The following is a 26,235-nucleotide window of genomic DNA, read 5'->3' on the forward strand; positions in this document are numbered from 1 at the left end:
GGGCGGGAGTCCTCCGACAAATGTAAGGGGACTGGGCAAGCATAAGCTAGCACCAACAGGCGATGCTCTAGGGACTCTATGGCAGATGCCATCGCCTAGTGAACGGAGGTGTCCACCGCCTCACAAAATTTATCATCTATAAGGAGGACTTGAGTGGACACTTCCTCCACATATTCCAAGGCCAAGGCTATTGAGGGGCTCAAGGGGCCTGCCAAAAAGAGCAAGTGATAAGCGCTGCGCAAAAAAGCACCAGTAGGTCAAATTATGGGTGCGGGGAAGGGTCTGTCAATCTGATGAAGTTGGACTAGCAGGGGAACCTGCCAGAATCATGGGCACAGGATGGACCTGACAAAGGAATCAAGCAGCCTAGGCTGTGAGGCTGTGTCAGGGGAGCACAGGCTATTAAGCCAGTCTTTGTTTGGGTTGCGCTGCGTGCAAAAACAGGTTGGTGCCCTGGGGCCAACTCACCCAGAGCTTCAAAAAGGTGTTAAGGGATGCCTGGGCTCGGCCCTTGAACAACGAAGTAAGTGCAAATATGTGCTGGCAGAAGAATACTGATATTGTGCTGTTCTCTCTAGTGGCTGAGCACTTTTGATTTGTACAGACCCGTTTAGAAAGAGGCGTCAGGGCTTCCAGGCAGCTCGGGCAGCCAGCCTCACCGCACTCATGCGATCCCGAGGCTTGACAGCGACTGCCAAAGGAGCACTGAAGTGCGTTCCCGTGACCGCACAGTGGCAGTGCGACTCCATAAGAGAGCATCATCCTTTGTGACAGACTAAGCATACAATAAAACCACAAATACTGAGGGAAGCACAAAAGTTACTTATCTGCTGGAAAGCAGGAAGGAAAGAGGAAGATATGTGAGTGATGTCTGCCTATATGGGAGGATATTATTGGTGATTGGTTGGACTGTTATAGTTCTTTCCCTTGGTCTTATGGGAAAGTTAGTTTTGTTATATGTTGTTGAAAGCTACTAGAATGTAATAAATGAAAGAAAGCAGAGCATAATCCTCACCTATGGTCCAGACATAGAATTGATTTATAAGATGTGCATATTAGGTGACTGGATTACTGAAATTGTTTGTACAAAACTCTTGGCTTAGAGGGTGGAGAGAGCATGTAAACCTGTAGCCATTAACTGGGTGTGCAAAGAAGTCCGCATTGAGGTGGCTGATTTTTACATGCTAAACAACATTGGCTGGGTTGGCATGAAAACATAGAGCCTGATTTAGTGTTTGGCAGCCGGCTACTCTGTCACAGATGTGACGGATGTCTTGTTCACCTTATTACAAATGCATTGTAGCCTGTGGCACATGTAATAAGTAAGACAAGATGTCTGTTCTGTTTGTGATGGCGTACCCTCCACCATACTTTAAATCATGTCTATAGTGTACAAGTACTCATCATTGGTCAGGCAGAAAGGGTGCACGGTGTGCAGTTTGCCAGGACAGAAAACTACTGTAAGCAGTAACCAAAATAAAATCAACTGGGAATGTTATACTGGTTGGCTGTTATGTCCCCAGGTAAGTTTTAAATTGTATATTTTCAATATATATATATATATATATATATATATTTAGGGAGTTCATTTATTGTACAGATAATAGTAGAGATAGAAGCATTGCTAGTCCAAGTGCTAACAGGCAGGCAGTGCACCAATAGCTGTGGGCTGAGGGAGGTTTAGATGACACTATATACTAGATCATTGGAAAGGCCATAGCAGTTTGTCCAACAAATGCATCTGTTGATGCGCTATTGTGAACTTTTTTTCCATAAAAACACAACCTTTCACTTAATATTTTTTTAACCATTTTTATTTACTTTGACTTAATATAGCATACATCATATAGTTTGTTATAGCCGTTATTGTCTTACACATTTATACTCTGATACATGGAGGCTAGGTCTGGTGGCTGGAGCCAATGGTTCATTAACAAGGTATGATAACAAGTTCAAACTACATGTCACAAAATGATAGTGCATAGCAGACATTACTGTGATAATGTAGGTGTTAGACCCTGGAGAACACATTACGTGGAAAAAGGCACAGACTAGGCAGCTTGCGCTGTTGTCCCCGTTGATCCCTCCGTCACTCTCCCTGGGTGTGTAAAAATATGTCTATTAGTAGAGCGGGATTCCACCACTGATGATCGTGGAGTATGGACCGGATAGCAATTGATGGCACAGATTAGGTACATAGGGACATTTATCATTATGCTGTTAAAACCTTTCACTAAATATAATAGCAATAGTGTGTTCAAGTTGTTGTAAGATGGCCATGCTGGGAGGGTCTATGGCCCTGATATTGTCTTTGGCAGACAGGATGTACTCCATCAGGGCAACGGCACACTGAAGGAGTACCCGCCTGCCAAATTTAGAGATGCCCTCCGGTCCAGCGGACATCTGTGCCAATGCATCGAAAGTTTGACGGACGGTTCTGTCAACATGACGGAGTCATACAGCAAAGTTTTATTTATTTATTTATTTTACATTTTCAAAAACAAAATCCCTATCTGGAATTTTGTTTTTGAAAATAAAAAAAGTATTGACCCCCTTGCCATGGGAGTTCTCTACTGGGTCTTAGAGGTCATTTTGCATTTTTCACTGCCCCTTACCACGGACAGTAAAAACTTGCCATTTGTTGGCCCACTCCAAATAGGACAGGTAGACAAATGATCAAGCCTCTGACAGCCCTTATTCTGGATTTTTGAGGTGTATTTCGGCAGTGGAGACAGTGTAGTCTCTGTCACTGACATACTAAATGTCCACCTACTCTAAATGAGGGGGGCAGACCTTCAGTTTGGTGAAGAAGGTACTCCTTTGCCTTTGCAACACTGTACCCTCTCAGCCAAAATCTAAATTGGGCCCTTACTCTCCATCGTTGCTGAGGGCATTGAGAGTACATAGAAACGAGTGTAGATATGCCCCTGCTGTTGCCAGATGCCTAAAAAATAACAAATACATTCTCGATCTTGTAGTTCTGATTTTTAAATGCAATGTAAGAAAAATATTTTTTTGAATGTTTTTTTCACTGTGGATATTAGTAAGAGAAATTGAAAGTAGAAAATAGAAATCAGCAGCTTGTATATTAACTCACTTGTTCTAATATTTTTAGGTTGAGCGCTCAAGTGCTCTGGTTTGTTGTAATCTCCCTGTGGGCTTTTAACTACACGCACTGCACGTCCATCACTATCACTCGTTCATGGGCTTGCCTTTCAAAAATCCTTTGCTATCATTGGCAAATGCTTTACGTTTGTCCCTTCCTTGGGCAGCTTTTTTTCGCCTTGCCCACTGACCCTGTTACATGAATAATTGCACGTTTGGCGATACGTTTGATTGCGAGCAAACTTTATTTTTCCTTTTGTGTCTCTCCTTCGCTTTAATGCTTATGGCGGCTGTGGCGCTTTGAATCGGCTTGCTTATGTCACCTGTTTTACTTTTCATTTTCAATTTATGTGGTAGGAAAAGTCCAGTTAGGAATTTACAACGCTAATAGCTCTAACTCGAGCAAACGTGAGGCCCATTACATTGCAAATGTTTGTTATATTTTATTGAAACTTTTGATAGAACCCATGACAATGCAGAAGATTCAATATGTAGATACACGTACATTAATCACTAGCGTTTAAATGCCTGGCTTTCCCTTTAACAACCTTGTTGTGGGAGAAATCTTCAACAACTACTTTTTGGAAAACCTTCAATTTGAGAGTTGGCAACGGTCCGTATTTCCACAGTTTGTGGAGAAAAGTAATTGCCTCTGACCCAAATGCACAGTGGTCAGGATCAGAAAAATGTAGTGTACTAGTTGGCTTATGGTTGTAGACTCCGCAATCACAGTCAGCTGTACCACAACGCATTCTAGTTTGGCTTTCATCAAAATTTTTACCGGTCCAGCTACAGGGAAATACATGCTGTTCACGTAAAATTGGAGTCCGCTGTTTGTAGCAAATGTATACTTGATGAACTCCTCTTTCAAGTAAAAGTACAGAATTCCTAGACAGACTTGCTGGCCAGCTTAGTCCAGCTTAGTCCATGCATTCACATCTTCAACCAGTCCATTCATATTATACTTAAAGACTGACCACTGTACCATCACCTGTTTTTTTATCAGTATTCACTTACAGTGGAGCTGAACCATTCAAAAGTGTAATGCACCAACATACTTTACATATATCAGAACTAGCTCAATAACATGAAAGCTACAAAAGTGGGGGATGCGTCATCTCCACGTGGGGGCATTGGCCAGGAGCAGGAAGGATATGTGCGACATGCAAGGCTCATGCCATACAGCCAAAATGTACCAGTGCATTAATACTCCTTCGCTGATCCCAGAGAGAGGTCCATTCTCTCAAGCAGCATGTCCATCCTGGACTGTGAGAAGCAGGTTGTGGGGAGTATGGCGAGGGAATGTACAATGTATAATATTTTTACATAAGTTGGGCTAATGTGAGTGGTTAAATCACCAGTAGATAAAAAGTTACTTTTTAAATGTGTGTATTGGTTACACTGTTTAGTTTTTCTAAAAGCAGTAGCTATAAAATTAACTTTTTAGGTACAGCAACACTGTTTCGAATGTGGGCAGGCCTGTCATACGGCCTTGTTCATATCAGCCTTACTGATGCTTCTGCCTTTGTCTTGGTGTAATTCTTTATTTGGGCCGTTCTGTCTCCTATTGCTTTTTGTACAAGATGTCTTCTGTGATGTTATGACAGTACTCCTCACAAGAAATATCTCTGTCACTTGTATATCATCTTATCGCTCCATGGCGCAGTTGTTTAAATATTAGTTCTGAAGTTGTCTCGATCAGTATTTCTTAGATTTTAGAAATATGCTTTCCTATTGTTTTTTTTATAAATAATCCACTTTCATAAACAGTGCAAAGACACATCATACACAGCATCGCTATGTCCCAGAACCTCCAGCACCCTCCCCCAACCCGAGCAGCGAGTGAATCGTCAACTGAATGAATTCAGCCAGTGCTCAATTCCGTACCAGTTCCCTGGGCAGATAGTTCACGTTCAGCTCCTACTCCTCAGGGTGGTTATGTGTGTCTGTCTGACCCAACCATCTCGAGGTTCTCCCATGTCCTTTCACCCCCTCCTTTTGTGGTGTCTCCTTTCACACTGCTTGAGCACTAGCACCCACTGTCTGATTCCCAGCCCCCCATATGTTTTCAAATTTCTGCAGCCAGCCCCTGCCCTTATCCACCTCTATCTCCAACACCATACAACTATCCATCCCAGTTACCCAATTCAGCACTTGGGGGGCTGGGGGGTCATATCTACTTCTCCACCTCTGGGCTTTGTCCCTTTTTGCCACCATATACCCAATATTCACCAGGATCTTTTCATATTGTGCCACACTAATCCACCACTAATCCTTTTGGGTTCTGGAGTAGCGTGCTACTCACTGAAAATCGCTTCAACGCCTCATCATGGGTACTATGCAATATATATATATATATATATATATATATATATATATATATATATATATATATATATATATATATATTTACAATTACAAATGTAAAGTCTCATATCCCAAGCAATGCAGGGCTGCTTCTCAATACTACCCCCAATCGCATCCCCTAATGATTTAGTGACTGCCTCCCAGAAAGGTCGCAACCTCTGGCTGTGCCACAGAATGTCTATGCAAGAGTTTTTCATCCCACAGTTACGGAGACACTTCGCATCCCCCACCTTCCCTATTTACTGCAGCTGCATTCTCGTATAGTACATTCTATGCAGGATCTTTAGTTGAATCAACCAATAGCTTGCCTTAATCTCCACTTCTGTAGGGAAGCCGAGCACAGTTTGCCAATCTCCCTCGTCCAGTTCGCCCAGCTGCTCTTCCCACTGTTCTTGCAACCTCTCATGTGTGTTCCTCATTAGCATCCTTTACATTAACGAAATACCCTTTGAACAGACACGCCCATCCAATAGTCTCAGTTCCAGTATGGATTCCTCTTAGGTCTCCTCATCCCTGGGTATACATCCCCAGAGTGCATGCCTTAGCTGTCTATATTTGAGTCATTGCCTCACGGATATCTAATATTCCTTCAGCAGGTGCCCAAATGGGACACTCCATTTTCATCCCACACTTCTGTCAGCATGGTGAGGTCAATATTATACCTCCCTTAGAAGCCCTGTAACGCGCCCATAAGCCCCAGTCTAGTGCCTTCCCACAGTGGTGTCTGTCGGGTTAACCTCTTATCCCATTTCTCTCTTCAGTCAGTGCAATATAGCTATTACCGTCAATGTGGCTGGTCCCAGTATTTGACCCAGCCTTCCCCCCTGTAGAGCATGTATATTGCCCATACGGATTCTGTCCATCCGGAAAGCTAGGTCATTCCAGTCTGCGAAAGCCTAATCATTGAAAATGCTGACCTTGGATGTCTCATACTACTTCCTGACATTCCGCAGTGCATTAGTCTATCAAGTTTAGCAAAGAAGGCGTCTGGGAACTTATATGTGCTTTTCTTCAGAATGTTAAGTAGCCTGGGTAGCATGGTCATTTTAAACATCGCCACTCTACCTAGCATGGAGAGTGACTTCGTATTCCAGTGTTGTACATCTTTTTCTAAGGTGTTAACCAGCGCCACCTGATCTGCCTCATAGTGGGACGAGGCCCCCCTAGAGATCCATATGCCTAGAAATTTCAATTTTTGTGGTTCAACCTTAAGTGACGGCAGAGATTCCTGCTTCCACCCCTCCATTAGGAACTGCAGGGATTTCCCCCAATTAATTGTGAAGCTGAATACCTTCTGTATATGCAGAAAAATATCCCCTAATCTGGGTAGCGATTGGTTTGCTTTGGTTAGATACAACAGAATATCATCCGCATAGAGCGATATTCTCTCTTCCCAGTTTATACCCACTGTCCGACCCCATATTTGGGCTTCTGTTCTTACCCACTCAGCCAATCCCTCCACAGCCAATGAAAAGAGCATCAAAGATACGGGGCATTCGTGTCTCGTTCCCCCCTCAATAAAGAATTCCCCAGATAAACATCCATTAAGTTTCACTCTGGCTCTCGGCCCTGTATAGTGTAGCCGCACCCACTTAATGTACTGGGGCCCAAATCCCATCCTCGCTAACTTCGCGAACAAGAAGGGCCACTTAACCGAATTGAAGGCCTTAATAGCATCAACTGATACGATAGCCCACGGCTCCAGCGCCTGCCCAGCAGTGGCCAGGTTGTTGTGGAGCCGCCACAGATTCAGCAGGGTTGACCTGTACTGCATAAATCCTGTTTGGTCAGGTGGATCAAGTCATCCACCAGAATATGTAGCCTATTCACTGACACTTTTGCCAGGACTTTAACATCTGCGTTTAGCAAGGATATCGGCCTAAATGAATCGCAACTATCACAAGGTTTCCCTGCCTTAGGGATGAGAACAGTAGTAACCGTACAAAGGGCTGCTGGAAGTTCCCTTGTCCGTTACACATCCACATACATTGCATGTAATGGAGGAGCCACCCTTCTTGCCACTTTTTGGAAGAAGTCTATCGGGAGCATGTTCAGGCCCGATGCTTTCTGGACTTGCATTTGCGTGAGTGCCAATGTGACCTCTTCCTTCAAGAGGTCTTCTTCCAATTCCCCCATCAAAGCTTGGCTAAGTCTTTTCATGTGGCAGTCTCACACAAACTACACAACTTCTTCTGCAAAGACAACAAGACTAGGTTTGTAAAAATCAGTCACTCAAATGCCTCTGCTACTTCACTGCTCCCATTCATCCCGACCTCATTATCGAGTGTGAGTTCTCTTTTGTACATCCCTTCCTTCTTTTGGCTCGCCAGCCATGCCAACAGCTTCCCCGCCTTGTACCCAGCCTCATAGATTTGTTTCTGTATAGCAAGGTTTTCAGCTTGTCCCATATCACCACAATGTATTCTTCCCTTTAAAGACCCTATACTTGGCCTCCAGTCGTAATAATTCTTGTTCTAGGGCGGTCATGCATCTGAGTCACTCTTTTTCTCCACAACTTCACCTGAGATAATCATAACCCTGATTTTGGCTTTGTAGGCTTCTCATAGTGTAATTGCATTTGCGACCGACCACTTATTTTCCTTAAAGTAATGCTGTGTAGCTTTATCCAGGCATTTTACCTCTTTGGCATTTGTGAGTTGCCACGTTGCCATCCTCCATTCTCTTTGCGCTATTAGTCTGGTAGTGTTAAGTGTGATGAGCAGGGGGTAATCATCTGTAATTCCTTGTGCTAGATACCCAGCCTCTGAGAATCTATGGATCGTTCCTAGTGGTGTCTCCCCATGGGTAAAATCAAATGATTGCTGGGGTAATATTCTGTATTCTTCTCACATACTTAGTACCAACGTTTAGTTTTATTTAGTTTTTCCTACCTCTGATTAATGAAAAAACATGACTTCTTGTTCCATAGGTTCTGATGGTGAAACTTGGGGACTATTCTGACTAAAGAAATGCCACTGTGCTGGTAAACCTTCTCAGGCTTTAAATACAGATTTCACAACCAGCATATTCTTGCAAAAGTGGTATAGCCAGGATTAGATGTAAAATTTCAGAGTACCATGGATAAACAGTTCCCACAGCCCATGTCTACCAGTGAAATTTGCATGTTTGTGGCTGCCCACCTCAGTGAATTACACACCTTGTTGGGTGGCTCTTTATCACATAATTTTATAGCACTTGATTCCTTAACAAGCCTGGTTTACAGATAAGAGAATAATGGCATAAGATTCTATTTCATTCCAGTTCAATAATCGAGTTACATCCTTTGTACACTTCACATGTCAATGGTAGGGATAGGTAGCTCACAAGGCTTACCCGAAAGGGCGGCAGAGGGATAGCAACCCAGATACAGAAAAACATAGTATTATCAAATTTAGGACTCTTCTAGGGGCTAGCGGCTTAATATAATGGGCTGTATGGAATGAAACCCTCAAAATACCTCAATGACTCACTGTCCACACCAGGAGCATGTTTAACATACCCTACCTTCATCTTACATGCCCACCTTCACAGCTCCCATCCTATTGACATCAATGTGACCCTTGGTCACACCATAGACCATACCTTTTGGCCTCTAGGAAAGTGTTTGCTCTCATGTGTGTACTACAGACAGTGTGTGTAAAGTACTCACAATATGAGTAGTGAACATTGTCATTCCAGGTCATTGAAACATACATAAACATGGCTAGTACCAGTACTATTTATTCCTCTAATGCCCACTTTACAACAGACACATTGTTCCCAAAGGGGCTGTAACCCTTCTACCAGGCACATTTGGACTTGAGTTTACTCAAACATCTTGTTTCCTCCTGGAGATTCTATAATGCTGATAGCAGCTGACAAATATTTGGGGGAAACAGTGGACGGAAAGAAAATACAGAGGGACTCAGACCTGGAATTACTGCTTCCCCTGGAAGTTCCTCATTTTTCTTGTTAATTCCATACCCTTGAAATGAATTGGACCCACTGTAACAGTTACTGTGGGGAACTCTTTTTGTGTTTAAATAAACACTTTTTATTGAGGGTTTTTTACATTATCCAAGTTTCATTCGGAATACTGTGGACACCTCCTAATGAGGCCCTAAACTAAGCAGGCATCCAAACATGATCGTCATTTTGGGAAGGAAAAAGTTATAATGACCATCAGAAGTTGCATAAAGTCTTTTACATGTAGTTAACAAAGACAGAATGACAGACATGCTTTTACTTTTTCAGTTGCTTTGTGAACACTGCAGACTGCTTGGGATTACATAATTTGTGGTGTTCAGGCGTTACATGTTAAATTGATCAAATCTAAAAATAGACTACCAGCAAATGTTGGGCCTTAGCAGCTGGCGCACACAGTTGATAGCCACTTTCACCCTGCAGTATTCATGTCCATAACACTAGGTGAAGAAATCCAAGGAGTCCATCCAAAACAAGCTCAAAGTTTTAATCTGCAAATAAACAACTCACAACACTGGAAAGTACTGGTCATTTTTAATAGTCATCTGCATCTAAACCAGAATGCCAATACTCTCGAATTCCCAGAAGCATCCCAAATGTTGAAAGAGTACATTAAAGGTGCAGATACAATAAGTAAGTAAACTATAAAACAATAGTCCAAAATATAACCAGTATTACATAGAGTATGAGAGAAACAACTTAAGACAATTCATAAGAATTCTTAATCTGATAACCTAGTTGGTAATTTGACACTACATGTGCTGGCCATCTTACTGTTTTCTTCAAGATTTTTCTACATACTTATGTAGCAGCACCTCTCATCTCAACTACTGCTGGATTTTGATCAACAGTAACGAAAGCATCTGGACATTTTGAGCGAGTCCAACCTTCTCTAATATATTTGAAAACCTTCTGTAACACTGAAACCTGGGACGTAATCATCAACCAGTCACTCTCTGAAATAAAACCTTAAGTTTCACAAATAGCGTCAACTACACCTACAACACATTCATGATCATTATTTACATCGTCAGTTTGGTTGGTGCTAGACACAGATACTTGTGACAGACTATCAGCACTGAAAGTTGTTTCTCCTTGTATGCATTTAACATGCATATCATACTCCTATAATTTGGGAAGAAGCTAACCAAAGGTGCTGGAGCCTTCCCAAGACAATTGCCATTCAAAAGATATACAAGTGGTTTGTGGTCTCTATATACATTAAAGGTGGTACCACAAATATAGGTTTTGAGTTTCTGCACAGCTCATACACAAACTAAAGCCTCTCAGTCAAGGGTACTATAGATAAACATAAGCATCCTTTAGTGTTCTGGAGGCAAACACAATCATGATTTCTTTATAATTCACCATGTAAGTACTTGGGCCCATATTTATACCTTTTCAGCACCACATTTGCTTTGTTTTTTAATGCAAATGTGGCACAAAATTACAAAATATAATTGTATTTTGTAAGTTTGCACCGCTTTTGTGTCAAAAGATTATGCAAATGCGGTGCTAAAAAAGTATAAATATGGGCCTTAGATCATGCACAGTCACTACAAAGCTCTTAATTTCTTCAAAAGCACGGCCTCCTTCTAATGTTCAGCCAAATTTAACTCCTTTCTTGAGTATAGATCTCACACAGCCAAAGCGTATTTTGTGTAGCTTCTAAATTGAATTACAAAATTAAGGTTTATTGTCCTCAGAAGAAACAATGTGATGTAAAAAAAATGAACTTTTTGAACCAGTAATCTGCATTTTTTCGGCCTGACAGTCATGCCCCTTTCATTCAAGAGGTGTAAAACGCATTCAAGCAGCAACAAATGTTCATCACTCTCTTTGGTAAAAATTGTTAAGGCATCTTGGAAAGCCTGAACATTGTCCAGTTCTTACAGTATGTCCATTGTTTTTCGGAACACGCTATCTGCTGTTGCCAAACCAAACAGCAACCCTAAAAAGAGATGTGACACAAGTAGTGAGATGCTGGGACCCTTTACTTAAAACAATCTAGTGTAGAATATAAATCAATTTTTGAAAAATACCTAGCTTCAACAAGTTAGCAATCATTTCTTGTACACATGGTAATGGATGTCAGTAGACTAAAATATTTTGGTTCAATGACAGTTGGGTCACACATAAACGTAAATCATCTGACCGTTTTCTCTTGAAAACGACCAGAGAAACCCATTTAGGTGAATTTGTTGGTTGTATGACACCTTCAGCACAAAGTCTGTCAAGCAGAAGTTTCATATCTTTTCTGACACTTAAAGATATAGGTCTAACATTATAAATGGCTGGTGTAGCATTCTACTTTAACTCAATACAGTGTTTAAAACCTTTAACCATTACAATTTAATTCCTTAACACACTAGGACATTTTGAGGTTATTGACTAAACAACATCTTCATTGATATTCTAAGCCAAAATAGAACTTTAACCAAGAACAATATGATTCTTCATGACCTGGTCGCAATAAAATACCTAACATTGCTAAGTCTTTCTACCCTACAATATCCCATACTTGAATAGCAACATAGGGGGTCATTTTGACCTCGGCGGTGTTTTCCCAAGACCGCCGAGGGACCGCCGTGCGGAAGACCGCCAGTGGTGGCGGTTTGCCGCTTGGCCTATTATGACCGTTGGCAGCTCTATACTGGCGGGCGGCGGGGAAGTGGAGGTTGCTCCACTTCCACGCCAACAGAACCCCGCCCAGCGAATCACGTCCTGTGATTCGGCGTGGCGGTGTTCTGTTGGCGGTCTGGTGTCGGCGGAGCAGCCCCCATGGCTCCCGTCCCCTCCCGGAGGATCGTCGGACCAGGTAAGTCGATCATCCGTGAGGGGAGGGGGATGGGGGGGTGTTGTGTGCGTGCGTGGGGGTATGCGTGTGTGTATGTAGAGGTGGTGTGTGAGTGCATGTATGCTTGCGGGGTGTTGTGTGAATGGGAATGAGTGCGTGTATGTCTGTATGGATGTGTGCGTGTATGTTTGAATGTGGATGTGCGTGTCTGATTGTGTGTGTGGATGTTTGCCTGTATGTCGGTGTGTGTGTGTGTGTTGGTGGTGCCTGTGTGCGTGCCGTGTGTGTATGAGTGTTGGTATGTTGGGGGTCAGGGTGGGGAGGGGGGTCCTGCCACCTTTGGGGGGTAGCAGGGGTGGTGGGGGGGTAGGGGAGGTTTTCGGGGTGGGGGTAGGGAGACCCCTATCAGTGCCAGGGATGGAATTCCCTGGCACTGATAGTGCTTACCGCCATGGATTTAATGGCGGTTTCAAACCGCATGAAATCCATGGAGGTAAGCCGGGTCAAAATACCGGGGGCGGTATAGTGACGGCTGCCTGGCTGGAGACCCTGGTCTCCAGCCCGGCGGGCGGAACGGAGAGCCGGCGGATGACGCCAGCCTGTTGGCGGTCTTACCGCCGCTTCTCCGCCTTCCGCCAGGGTCGTAATGGCCCCCATAGTCTTTTGTCAAAATCTGGCTCTCCAGACATTCGAACAGAGCATCAAAATACCCAAACGTGTTAATGTCCTGCTCAACAAAGACTTTAGGGTAATGTTGTTTTTTCTAAAGGGAAACAAATATGGCAATATTTATATAAGCTGTATCTGTCTGATTCAGTCATTATCACAACATTTTTGTCATCAGGTTTGGCTTGAAATAAAGGTCTAGTCTTAGTGTCAGAAGTAACACAGTTCTTATTATCAAGTCAACAGCAAATTCACTAGTACACTCTTGCACATTAGCATTACTAATTTTAACATTGTTCCCTTGTGCACTGTTTTTAACATTGTTCTGTTCCCTTGTGCCATACAAACAGACTGAAAATTTCCTATCTTTTTGCAATTACTCACAGACTGAAAATGTCCTATCTTTCTGCAATTACTGCATTTCTTACCTAACACAGGACTCTTTATGTTGTTCTTGGTACCACATATATAGCAATTTGTTTAACCTTTCCTGAATGTGCAAATTCTAGTATTCACAATGAACACAAATGAGTTGCCATCAGAAATACAAGTGCAGGCGATAATCCCTCTTAACTGGATAAAGCTTGAGATGAATAATCAGATTTTCTATGCTCTTGTCACATCAATTATTTCAGGCAAAGTTGGGTTTGTACATGTCAGTAACCTTTCCTGCATCTTCTTAAAGAGCAGTTGAACACAAATTGGTCTCTAATATACGTTTCGATGTTATTTTCAAACATACATAAATTCTTCTACTGATTCACCCCTGCCCTGTTTACGCTTGAACAAAAATGTCTTTCCAATAAGACGCTAGACTACTCCGAGTCTTGTCTTCTGAGTATTGTTTCCACATTCTCTCTTAAGATTAAAAGTAAACATTTAAAGGCAGGCGGAGCTCACGGAGTTCTACTCCGTGGAATTCCGCTGAGTTAGCCAAAAACTCTGAAATTCTGCAGAGTTCCATGTGTGGTGGAATGCCGCCTGGCCAGCCTGCACATATGGAAATAAATAATGTCCAGACCCAGTGCCCATGCCACCCGTGCCGATAGACGAGATCCTTTTCTCGTTTCTCGTCTAAGGACACGGAGCAGCGGGGGCACTGGGCCTGGACATTGTGTTTTTTTGCATATGCGGGGGGGCTGTAATGAGAAAAAATCTTGCAGTCAGAGCTCCACAAAAAGAAGTGGAACCTGTCTCCCCAGACTCCCTGAGAAAGTTCATCAGGCTCTGCATGAAAGTGTCCTTTTTTCCAAGAACAGCCACAGATCACCCCCCCCCCCCCAGTGTGCACATAGAAGAGAAAGCGAAACAGGTGTCTGAATTTTGTCTGGGTCCAGGGTCCCTGTTGTCAGCGGTCTGGCTGTCTCTCTCCCTTTGCCCCCTGCTCTATGTCTGCTGAGGATAGTGAAAGGAAGGAGGGGCTGGAACTGGAGCTGGCGCTGGGGCAACCTGTCAGCAGAAGCTTGGAGCAGTAGCCTGCAGCAGAAGCTCCACGCCGACCGGCAGAAAGCAAATCCTTAGCTAGTGATATCCTTGCCTGTTGTAGGGCAAATGTCTTTATTTTGGGCAGAGTGTATAGTGCAGCCCAATTATTGATATGGGCAGCACACGCTGGTGAGCTCCGCTCTGCTGCAGGGCTAGCAGAGTTTTTTTGCCGAGCTCCGCACTCCAAGTAGGGAGTGAAATACCAAAAACTCTGTTCACTCTGCTAGCAGAACAGGAAAAGTTTGCGATAACTGTGGGTAAAAGTTGAGAAAACAATCCTTAGTACTTTATCAGTGTTTTTGATTAAATCAGTTGCAAATAAGAAGTTGACAAAAAGAAACAGCCAGGCCTAAATGGCCACCAGCGTCTGTTACATGTAAATGTTAGGAAACGTCATAATACTCGCAGTACGTTCTGGGAGTGTTGTGCAAGTGTTGCATGTAGCCTCCAACTGACAGCTCGCTCTACAGTCACAAAGTCTCAGCTTGATGAACCCCTGGCTTGTGGTACAGCCCTCTCAATGCCGATCCTCAGCAGCATGAAGAACCCGTGTGCTGTCCGCCGCTGGACTTCATTCAGCCTCGCACTCCTACCATTAGCAAAGGTAACTGACAGCAAAAAAGGAAAACACTGCATTATTCACAATTGTAACAGCCAATCTCACCATAAATCCAGTATTGCACACAGTTCGCCATGTTTCCAGGATTTATTTCCTATATTATATATTTTTTTATCACTCTGCTTTGGTGTGTTACTGGGTTTTAGTGCAGCTCCTCCTCTGCTGTTAATTCTTATACCACTCCTGCTCCCATAATGGAGTATACTTGCTGGATAGGAACGCCTTAAGAAGACATTCATGGGGTCTGTTGAAAACAAGTTCAAAGTTTCAATCCAAAAGGAAACGACCCACAACTATGGAAAGTACTAGTCAGTTCCAGAGTTAGCAGCATTAGAACCACAATGGCAGTGCTATAGAATTCCCAATAACATTCTAGATGTAGAGAGGGTACATTAAAGGTACAGATGCAGTAACTGAATGAACAATAAAACAAAAAAAACACAAAATACAGGCATTACACATCCTTACAAACATAGGAAAGCTGTCTTAAAATGAGGCTTCCTTACGTGAAGCAACACAAACCACATAATAAGGCAGTTATAAAAAAAAATGTAAACGAGTATGTAAATGTCCTATAACATTTGCCAAATGTTTTTGAATAAAATCTTAATTTTTTTATGTTAGATTTTGTTTAGCAAAATAATGATTGTATGTAAAACCTACACCTGAAAATATTCTACTGCAGTTACATGCCAAAATCATACTTCAAGTAAGCATTTGTTCATCATGTGAAATGTGTTACCTTTAGTAGGTGAAGCCTCGGTTGCAAGATTGTGTTGCCTTTCAACAATTAGACCCTGTCAGCTGCTGCTCTTGAAAATAAGCTTCATGCATTAAAGTGTTATCACCTCTAATGGACAGATTCATAAACGTAAAAGGCAATAGCATGATGCTGAGTGAGAAATAATGCTGCGGTTTGATCAAAACTGTCATTTACACTGTCTCAAACCAGTAGCTGAAGAGGACTGACTCATACAAGCCATTGTCTGAATGGGGCTGGCCCTCTGTAAGGAAATGCCTCCTTGGCATGGTTACCCCCTGACTTTTTGCCTTTGCTGATGCTATGTTTTGAATTGAAAGTGTGCTGAGGCCTGCTAACCAGGCCCCAGGACCAGTGTTCTTTCCCTAACCTGTACTTTTGATTCCACAATTGGCACACCCTGGCACCCAGATAAGTCCCTTGTAACTGGTACCTCTGGTACCAAGGGCCCTGATGCCAGGGAAGGTCTCTAAGGGCTGCAGCATGTATTATGCCACCCTCGAGACCCCTCACCCAGCACAGACACACTGCTTACCAGCTTGTGTGTGCTAGTGAGAACAAAATGAGTAAGTCGACATGGCACTCCCCTCAGGGTGCCATGCCAGCCTCTCACTGCCTATGCAGTATAGGTAAGACACCCCTCTAGCAGGCCTTACAGCCCTAAGGCAGGGTGCACTATACCATGGGTGAGGGTACCAGTGCATGAGCACTGTGCCCCTACAGTGTCTAAGCTAAACCCTAGACATTGTAAGTGCAGGGTAGCCATAAGAGTATATGGTCTGGGAGTCTGTTTTACACGAACTCCACAGCACCATAATGGCTACACTGAAAACTGGGAAGTTTGGTATCAAACTTCTCAGCACAATAAATGCACACTGATGCCAGTGTACATTTTATTGTAAAATACACCACAGAGGGCACCTTAGAGGTGCCCCCTGAAACTTAACCGACTATCTGTGTAGGCTGACTGGTTCCAGCAGCCTGCCACACTAGAGACATGTTGCTGGCCCCATGGGGAGAGTGCCTTTGTCACTCTGAGGCCAGTAACAAAGCCTGCACTGGGTGGAGATGCTAACACCTCCCCCAGGCAGGAGCTGTAACACCTGGCGGTGAGCCTCAAAGGCTCACCCCTTTGTCACAGCACCGCAGGACACTCCAGCTAGTGGAGTTGCCCGCCCCCTCCGGCCCCGGCCCCCACTTTTGGCGGCAAGGCCGGAGAAAATAATGAGAATAACAAGGAGGAGTCACTGGCCAGTCAGGACAGCCCCTAAGGTGTCCTGAGCTGAGGTAACTCTAACGTTTAGAAATCCTCCATCTTGCAGATGGAGGATTCCCCCAATAGGATTAGGGATGTGACCCCCTCCCCTTGGGAGGAGGCACAAAGAGGGTGTACTCACCCTCAGGGCTAGTAGCCATTGGCTACTAACCCCCCAGACCTAAACACGCCCTTAAATTTAGTATTTAAGGGCTCTCCCTGAGCCTAGAAATCAGATTCCTGCAACAACAACAAGAAGGACTGCCTGTCTCCTGCCTTCCAAAGAACTCTGCTCCAGCGACGCCTTCCAAAGGGACCAGCGGCCTCTGCATCCTCTGAGGACTGCCCTGCTTCGACGTTACAAGAAACTCCTGAGGACAGCGGACCTGCTCCAAAAAGACTGCAACTTTATCCAAAGGAGCAGCTTTAAAGAACCCTGCAATCTCCCCGCAAGAAGCGTGAGACTTGCAACACTGCACCCGGCGACCCCGACTCGGCTGGTGGAGAACCAACACCTCAGGGAGGACCCCCGGACTACTCTACGACTGTGAGTACCAAAACCTGTCCCCCCTGAGCCCCCACAGCGCCGCTTGCAGAGGGAATCCCGAGGCTTCCCCTGACCGCGACTCTCTGAAACCTAAGTCCCGACGCCTGGAAAAGACCCTGCACTCGCAGCCCCCAGGACCGGAAGGACCGGACTTTCACTGCAGAAGTGACCCCCAGGAGTCCCTCTCCCTTGCCCAAGTGGAGGTTTCCCCGAGGAAGCCCCCCCTTGCCTGCCTGCAGCGCTGAAGAGATCCCTTGATCTCTCATTGACTTCCATTGCGAACCCGACGCTTGTTCTAACACTGCACCCGGCCGCCCCCGCGCCGCTGAGGGTGAAATTTCTGTGTGGGCTTGTGTCCCCCCCGGTGCCCTACAAAACCCCCCTGGTCTGCCCTCCGAAGACGCGGGTACTTACCTGTTGGCAGACTGGAACCGGGGCACCCCCTTCTCTCCATTGAAGCCTATGCGTTTTGGGCACCACTTTGAACTCTGCACCTGACCGGCCCTGAGCTGCTGGTGTGGTAACTTTGGGGTTGCTCTGAACCCCCAACGGTGGGCTACCTTGGACCAAGAACTGAACCCTGTAAGTGTCTTACTTACCTGGTAAAACTAACAAAAACTTACCTCCCCCAGGAACTGTGAAAATTGCACTGTGTCCACTTTTAAAATAGCTATTTGTGAATAACTTGAAAAGTATACATGCAATTGAAATGATTCAAAGTTCCTAATGTACTTACCTGCAATACCTTTCAAACAAGATATTACATGTTAAATTTGAACCTGTGGTTCTTAAAATAAACTAAGAAAAGATATTTTTCTATAACAAAACCTATTGGCTGGATTTGTCTCTGAGTGTGTGTACCTCATTTATTGTCTAGGTGTATGTACAACAAATGCTTAACACTACTCCTTGGATAAGCCTACTGCTCGACCACACTACCACAAAATAGAGCATTAGTATTATCTCTTTTTACCACTATTTTACCTCTAAGGGGAACCCTTGGACTCTGTGCATGCTATTCCTTACTTTGAAATAGCACATACAGAGCCAACTTCCTACACCCTCTCTGTGGTGTTTACTAGATGTCTAGAAGAGATCTAACATTGTCAACGTTCGCCATAAAATAGTAACAGCACAGTCAAGTGAATCACGTTTGTCATTGCACCCTTAAACTTGCTAATAGCAATAGCTTGAATGGTGAAGCGTTCCTGAGTTTACATTATATTAAAGTGAGGTTGATTTGTTAACTCGAACCCACACAAGTCTTAGAGTTTGTTGTATCAGTTTTATCTCTCCATTTAGGAGTTGTTATTGATATGCTTCGCCAGATAGATTTGATTCCTTGAGTAGTTATGACATAGATGTTCGAGAAAATGTGCTCTGCCTGAGAACATGTTTTGTACAGTTTTTTATCTTTATTATTATTAATAATATATGTTTATGCTTTGCTACGTGAAGGAAATGTAACAAAATGGTATCAAATAATTTATCATTAAAAGTGAGGAGGGCTATTATGATGTAATTAGATAATTTGGCACCAGAGAAGGTACAGATAGGGATGCTTGCACGGTTCAGAGGGACGGATTCCACCTTTAAGTGCATTAAAAAGTTATGTTCTGTTAGACTTCGGGGAGAATAATGAGAAAACTATTGAAGGTGTTCAAATGGAAAATAAATGGAGTACTAAGGATGATATTTATTCTCTGTTTTAATAAATGAGTTATTTGAAATGGGGAGGCATAAAGTACCTGTTGCATTAAAAATTTAACAAAAAGATGATGTGAAATATGTGTGCGTTACGTGACTTCAATCTGAGATTAATTTGCAATCAGATTAAAGAGTCAAAAACAAACTATCGTTGATAACTGCCTGAATAAAAGAGAAGGCAACCAAAATGTTTTGTTGCCTTGTTCACATATGGTTTATTTACGTATGTATGTATTGTTTCTAAATTGGCATTTTTATTACCTGGCTTAAAAAAGACAAATAAAGTTTCCACTTGTAACTTGCTTTGGAATTGTGGATTTTGAAATTTGATTACATTTTAAAAATGAGTACACAACATAAATCATATTGAAAAAATATTAGCAGGTGTTCATTTGCATCTCTTAGAAGAGTAAAGGGATAGTTGGCCAATTCTTAAAACAGTTTGCATAAGTAAGTACAATTCGGTAACATTTTATTGTGAAGTCAGAAATGCCAAATCTTGAGTGTCAGAAAATGAATTTGTAGTTCTTTTCAGCCACAAATATCATTTACCGCTTGGGAAAATCTGAAACTATTGCAGATTATTTTTTATTGAGGAACACAAGTATAAGGGAAAGGTGTTTCTCTGTCATGAGCTGTGTTAGAAAAAATATTTTAAAAGTTACATTTGCATGTACATTATTGGAAGGTTGTCCATACTACAGACAATCATCAGGATTAAGTATAGTCTAGAGGAAGCATGCAGGTATACCTAGACTTTGCATACATTTGCATGTTATTGCTGGGGATAATTGTGAATTACTAAATATATGGATATCTACATACATTGTAAATGTAAGTCTGACATTTATTTGAATCTCGGCCTCTGTTCTGTAACTGGTTCCTTGGTGTCTGCCATCTTCCTGGAAAAGTCAGCTGCTCATTTATTTTGTCTTTTCCGCCTTGAGAGTATTGTTTTCCTAAATAATATAATATATTTCCCTTTTATTTTAGCTATGACAGAGGCTCCACTTATAATGTGTTTGTTGGAAAGGGGCAGCTCATTGCAGGAATGGACAAAGCCCTCATTGGAATGTGCGTGAATGAGCGCCGATTTGTGAAGATCCCGCCAAAGCTTGCCTACGGGAGTGAAGGAGTTTGTAAGTCCAGACGTCTGTACATAACATTTGAATTGTTTTTGCTTTAGAAGATGTTTATGTTTTAAATACAATGTCTTCATGTAGTGCTGACTTAGCATCCTGTATTAATTCCTTATTTTTATTATTAGAAGAAGGTAACGAGATTGAATGCAGGCTTATTATTACAACAAAATCTGCCTATCTTCCCTCAACGGCTCTGTGTGACCGGATTTTAGGTTTTAGGTAACAGCAGTGTACATCTTTTTGTTGTTAGCTATATTTGTCATTAAGATGTACGCAGTTTCAGCTGCTGCACATAAGTCACATCAGAATGGTACAGACACCCTATTTTATTTATGAATACAGTGAAATATGAAAAATGTTTTATAGATGAGCTCCTCTTTCTCGCTTGAACCTCACACACCTGATGGGTAAAATGGCCTTGGTTGTATTGGTTTTATTGTGTTAAATTGACAGCTTTCAAACTGTCAGAAAGAGTGCAATGCTGAACAGGTTTGACAGTGTTTGGGAACTTTTGGGGCCAGATGTGCTAATCTCATTCGCAAACCAGGGATGTCAACATGGGTTCACAAAATGACTTTTAATTTGACAGTCCACAATTTGTTACCCGGTTGGAGCTGATCAATGATTTGTGACCGCAATGGCACTCACAAACCATTGATATGTCCTCTTCCGAATTTCAGATAGAAGGGAGACACCACTTTCACGCCTACCCCAATTTTGAATTTGGAAAGGGTGGCAAAAGATTTTACGATATTAAAATAATTTTCCGACTTGTAAAGAAGCTTTTGTACATTAAAAAAACCTTTTGTGAATAAAAGCCCTGTGATTTTGCACAGGGGTTGCGGCCACAAAACGTTTTGTGCACCTGATTCTTAATTCCGGAAGCATGAAGCACTAAGCTGAAATTCTGGTGTCTTAGTTTAGCACTCACAGTGCACGCTTAATGTTGTCCCCCTATTTTACACCTACCACCTGATTCTGCACCAATTGCAGCTTTTTATTCATATTTTTGGAAGCCACGGGTAATTGACACGACAATCATCCAGCCATGTCAGTACTAGAGGTCTTGCCAGTTCGTTCCTGTGATCATGTAATGTAAGAGCTGTGATTTTCTTTTATAGTGGAGTTGTACAAAGGTTAGCCTGATGTGCAAAACAAGCCGCAACCTTTCGCACATTTGTTTATACATATGTGTGAAGTAGAATTATATTTTTTGGAATTCTCCCAAAAGTTCCAGGAATGTTCCTGCACATGTATAAGCATTTACCTGTGTTTAGACATACATAGGGCCTGATTCGAAAAGGTGAACTTACACTTTTGTGTAAGTTTATGATGGTTTGGTATTCACAAAGAGATGTATGAGTAATAGTGTGCAGACTCTTCCCACGTAAAAAGGTAGGATTGTCTGAAAAAAACCCTTTGTGAACAGCAAACAATCGTATACTTACACAAAAGTGTAAGTTTACCTTTGTGAATCAGGCTCATGGTGCTGATGTTCTTAGTAAAAATGCACCTGCTAATTCCTTCCCACCATAGGGAAAACATTTTTCCACATGAGAAATCTGTACATCACCACCTACGTGGTGGCCATCTTGAAAGTATGGAAACATTATTTTATATCTTTAAAGATGTCTGGCTGCTATATTCCATCACTCAGCTTTGTGTCTCACCACTGTGCATCTTACAATGTGGTAGACATCTTGAAAGTTTAAGAAATAGACTTTCAGGATGGCTGGTCACCACTATTTGGTTTGTCAGTGCTGGTATATTTTAAAAGCATCCAGCATTGGCAAAGTCAACAGCAACAGCCAGCATGGAGAAGGCATGGGGCAGCAGGAGAAGGATGGAAACAACTGTCAGAAAAGTAGTTGTCAGGTGACACAAAAAAGTACACCACCCAAGGCTCCACCAAGCTTGCCATCTGGCACCTTGTGTGTTGTGGAAGAGTTAAGTGCACCTCCAAATGAAACAAAGCGTACAGCTCCATGGCATCAGAAGTGGAAGGATACTTGTCAGTCAGACAAAGATGACTGTAAAGAAGAAATCCTGCAAGGGACAAGTATGGAAAGGAAAGCCATTTAAAAAAAAAGCAGGGAACTGAGATAGAGAAGAAAACCATCCAGTTGAGAGCAAGGGACTGACTCAGTGTTCACTTTTTGTATTATCATTTGCAGTGCTGTCTGTGACGGGACACTGAAGTTAGAGCTTTGATGTATGTGGCACCGAGCAATTGTAAAAGTCACAATGTCTGCTTTTCATGACATTTGGGCCCATGGAAAATAGCTTGGTCTTGTTAGTATTAAAAGCAGAACCATTGAAATAAGTGATTGTGCGGCTGCTGCAATTTTCGGGTAGTTATAGATTTGCCGCATGTGCCACATAATCCATCATCTGCTGCATAATATGCAGAGTTTAACAAACAAACTTTTGTTTCTAGCTCAGAAGGTTCAAACGTTACTAATAGTGCAGCAACAAGTGTTGCCACGTGCTGGAAGGCTTTTTGCAAAACTGGACTGGCCACCTTTCTGTTATTTATTGCTATGTTTGGGTGTTAAACTGGTACTAATGAGGTCCAGGCAGTGCCCTGACAGTGTTACCAAGTTTAAAAATGATAAAACAATGAAGTAATACTCTTACAAAATGTGCTGCATTATGCTGCGCAATTTGCCTTTTCTTGCCACATAATTTATTCAACTGTGCAACGTAATGTGTCCCTCTGCTGCTGCATAATTCCACTTGCCCTGATTAAAAGCTAACTACTTTGCGCATCTAATGCTTGGTCAATTCTATTAACAGTGTGAACATTTAGTGCCATCTGCTATCCCTAATTGATCCAAAGCAGTGGCTCCACAAACCTGCAACAGTATCTCTGTTACAAGGAATCTTTCTTATTCGGCCTATTTGTTCATCCGATTTTTGCAGTTTTTGTTCACTTTTACAAGATATGCTGCTAACAAAAAGTTAATTAATGCCCTTCCTCTCTGCACATCATTTCCATGAAGATACCAGGAGGTCCTCATCTCGGTCCCTACTTCTGTTTTTTCTTTCACCACATGAAAGATAGTTGTGGTCTTAGACGTTGTAGCCAGTTCACAGTTGCCTTCCAGGGATAGATGGTATGCTTTCAGAATGTCATCACTCAGCTGGTGTAAAATGATATGCTTCATCAGTTTCAACACAATCTAGACCCTGCTTTCCATATGATGTTTTAAGGATCCTCTCCAACTAACTTGCCTTCCAAAAAGGGAGGGGCCAAGATAAAATACATTTTTTACAGTAATCTATTTATAATGAGCCACTAGCAGTGGCTTGAACTGCACAGACATGACATCAATTACCAGGTGGCCATGATCCAGAATCCATTCCAAAGACAGCGTCCTGTAACAGTGGTCCTCTCTTGATGATGGACGTTCATAATATGCTTAGAGCTGACACTCTTTCTAGAGTAGGTATGCTGGATTTTTCCCTGTTGAGCTGATCTCCGGTGGACTAGGGCAAATTTGTGTAATTTGCTTTTGCATAATTACGTGAAATATTTTGAAATGTTTGTGAAATCCCATGTAATTACGCAGATTGTCATTTAGAGCTATATTTTGGCCTAGAATGCATCCTTGTCTCAATTTATAAGAAGACGCATTTCATGCTTAAACAAATAGCACGAAAAACACAATTGCTTTGAACAACAGATACTTACCTTCTGTTTGTTTGTGTCGTTCCCCTGTTCCTGCACTACAATTTTGCTGCACAATTTAGTAACTTTTGAGCAACATGCACTATGTGAAATTCCCGAAATTATGTGAATTACGCTGGTGTAATTTAAATTTTATCCGGGCCTAACCTGGACCCCTTCTACATGCAATGCTTTCTTTACAAAACAGTAGCTGGCGACTCCATTTGGGTAGACTGTATTACAGACTACTTTTACCAGTTAGTAGCTTTATTTCACATCTCCTACATTGATAAATGTTTGGCATTTTCTTCAGTAGTGCTTGGCTATGGAGAATGAACTCCCTTGAAAGTTCAAGACACCACACACCACTTTCCCCCTGGACATTAGGATGGACCAAACCCTATTACCGGTGGGGAAAATCTTGAAAAAGATGGCTGTTAGGACAGTACAACCTATTACAGGAACTTGTGCTCAGGAGCCTGGTACATCTTAAAACATTGTTTAAAGATTTCACCGTTCTATTTCATTGGATCTTTATAGACTCACATACTCAAATTACTTCCAGTAGTAGGCCTTGAATCTTTAGAAGTCAATGTTTGCAGTGTACATATCCAGTTAATTAACATTCAAACCATAGATTAATGTAGCCAATCAATTTCATGGTGTGACCTGAATTACAGACAATGAGGTGGAGCGACGCAAAAGTACCAGTTTCCCTCAGCCACTCAGCTAATCACTTTGCACTCCTCAAGGCCTCTGATTCTAGCATGATGAAAAAAGCAAAACTGACAACCCCCACTCAGACTATATTAATTGCCTCCAACAATCTGGACATTCAGCAGAAAATGCAGCTTATGCAAGATCTTCAGTGCCAGGACACTTAAAAACAGAGTAGACTGGCTCCAGCAGGTTCTAAAAACTTCCTCTTCAGGCGAGGAAACTGTGAAGAGCAACCGTCCTGACCCTAGAGTTGAGAAGTGAAAGCTGGATCTTGTCATCTCCAAAGAGCAGGACATTGCCTGTTCCTTAGAAGCTTTACTGACCTCATCATGAAACACTTTTTAAGATACAGATTCTTGGTCCTGAACTAAGTCCCAAGAATAAGGTCAAGAATCTCTGGCCTTTGAGCACTTCATCAACAGTGTTACCTGCTGCATCTGGCTGAGTGTCTTCAGTTCCGTCATTCATGGCCATATTGTCCTTGTTCCTCCTATTAGTGCCTGAGACTTAACATTGCAAGTCACGATTGCTTAGTCAGCAAGAGATTCATTGTTTTGATAATTCTGTCGTTGTGTATGACACTAACCATGCCTGCTCTGCTTATTCTGCCCATTTGGCATCAATGCTTCACTGTCTACTTCACCTTTGACCATTAGTTCAACAACCCCCAGGCCAACATTGTTGTTGAAAGCCATTATTTTATCAAAGACAGCGTTCTGGATAAATATCCTGCTAGTGATACCACAGAGTCCTATCTTGGTGAAAATTCCTCTGCAGCCTACAGTCTTTCCTAGTTGACTCACTCTGCAACCCCATCTCCGATTTTTGAAGTGTCTTCATCTAGTCAGATAGGAGAGAAGTTCAGCAACTACAGAGAGTGATGCACAAGAAGATGAATTTGTAGAAGTGTATTCATATGATTAGGACCTTCAAGACGGCCCCCAAATAAAAGGTGTGCGTAATCTAGAGATTCAGTGCCAGCAGTATGGCTTCAAAGATGACAATCTCTAGTAGGATCATTGGGTTTTCATGTTCAAACAGGGGCCCTTTCTGAATCATCCTGTGTTTTCCCCCCTTCCATATTCCAAGTTCTTGTGGACCTTGGAACATTTAGAATGATGCAGGTGTTGTACGATCTGCTCGCACTACCTTTACATCCATCCTCAGTCTCTTGGGCAGCCTTTGCTCCCTCTGCAATCTTAAGCTCCTTCTCTCTTGCAACCACAAATGCCATTATCAGTTGTGGCTCTGCCTCAGTGTACTTTAGCATAGGTGCAGGGCTATCAGCGCCTCAGTCAATCTAGCTAGTGCAACCACCTCTTTAACCGTCACAGCCACTTCTCACTAGTTCTCCTTAGCCATTCCCAAAGTTCAACCCAAACGTTTAGTACCAGGATTCATGGAAAAAGAAGAGGGAGAAGAACATGATACG

At 42.6% G+C, this 26,235-nt stretch overlaps 1 protein-coding gene across 1 annotated transcript in view; it reads left to right on the forward strand.

The window, feature by feature from the left end:
• FKBP9 (FKBP prolyl isomerase 9) overlaps nt 1-26,235 on the forward strand; it is a 264,101-nt gene that overhangs the window by 19,910 nt on the left and 217,956 nt on the right. The window contains exon 2 of the mRNA XM_069215456.1: nt 20,265-20,410. Coding sequence (XP_069071557.1) covers nt 20,265-20,410 — 146 coding nt within the window. The remainder of the gene's footprint in view (nt 1-20,264; nt 20,411-26,235) is intronic.

Source organism: Pleurodeles waltl, chromosome 2_1, assembly GCF_031143425.1.
Source record: "Pleurodeles waltl isolate 20211129_DDA chromosome 2_1, aPleWal1.hap1.20221129, whole genome shotgun sequence".
Classification (NCBI taxonomy): Eukaryota; Metazoa; Chordata; class Amphibia; order Caudata; family Salamandridae; genus Pleurodeles; species Pleurodeles waltl.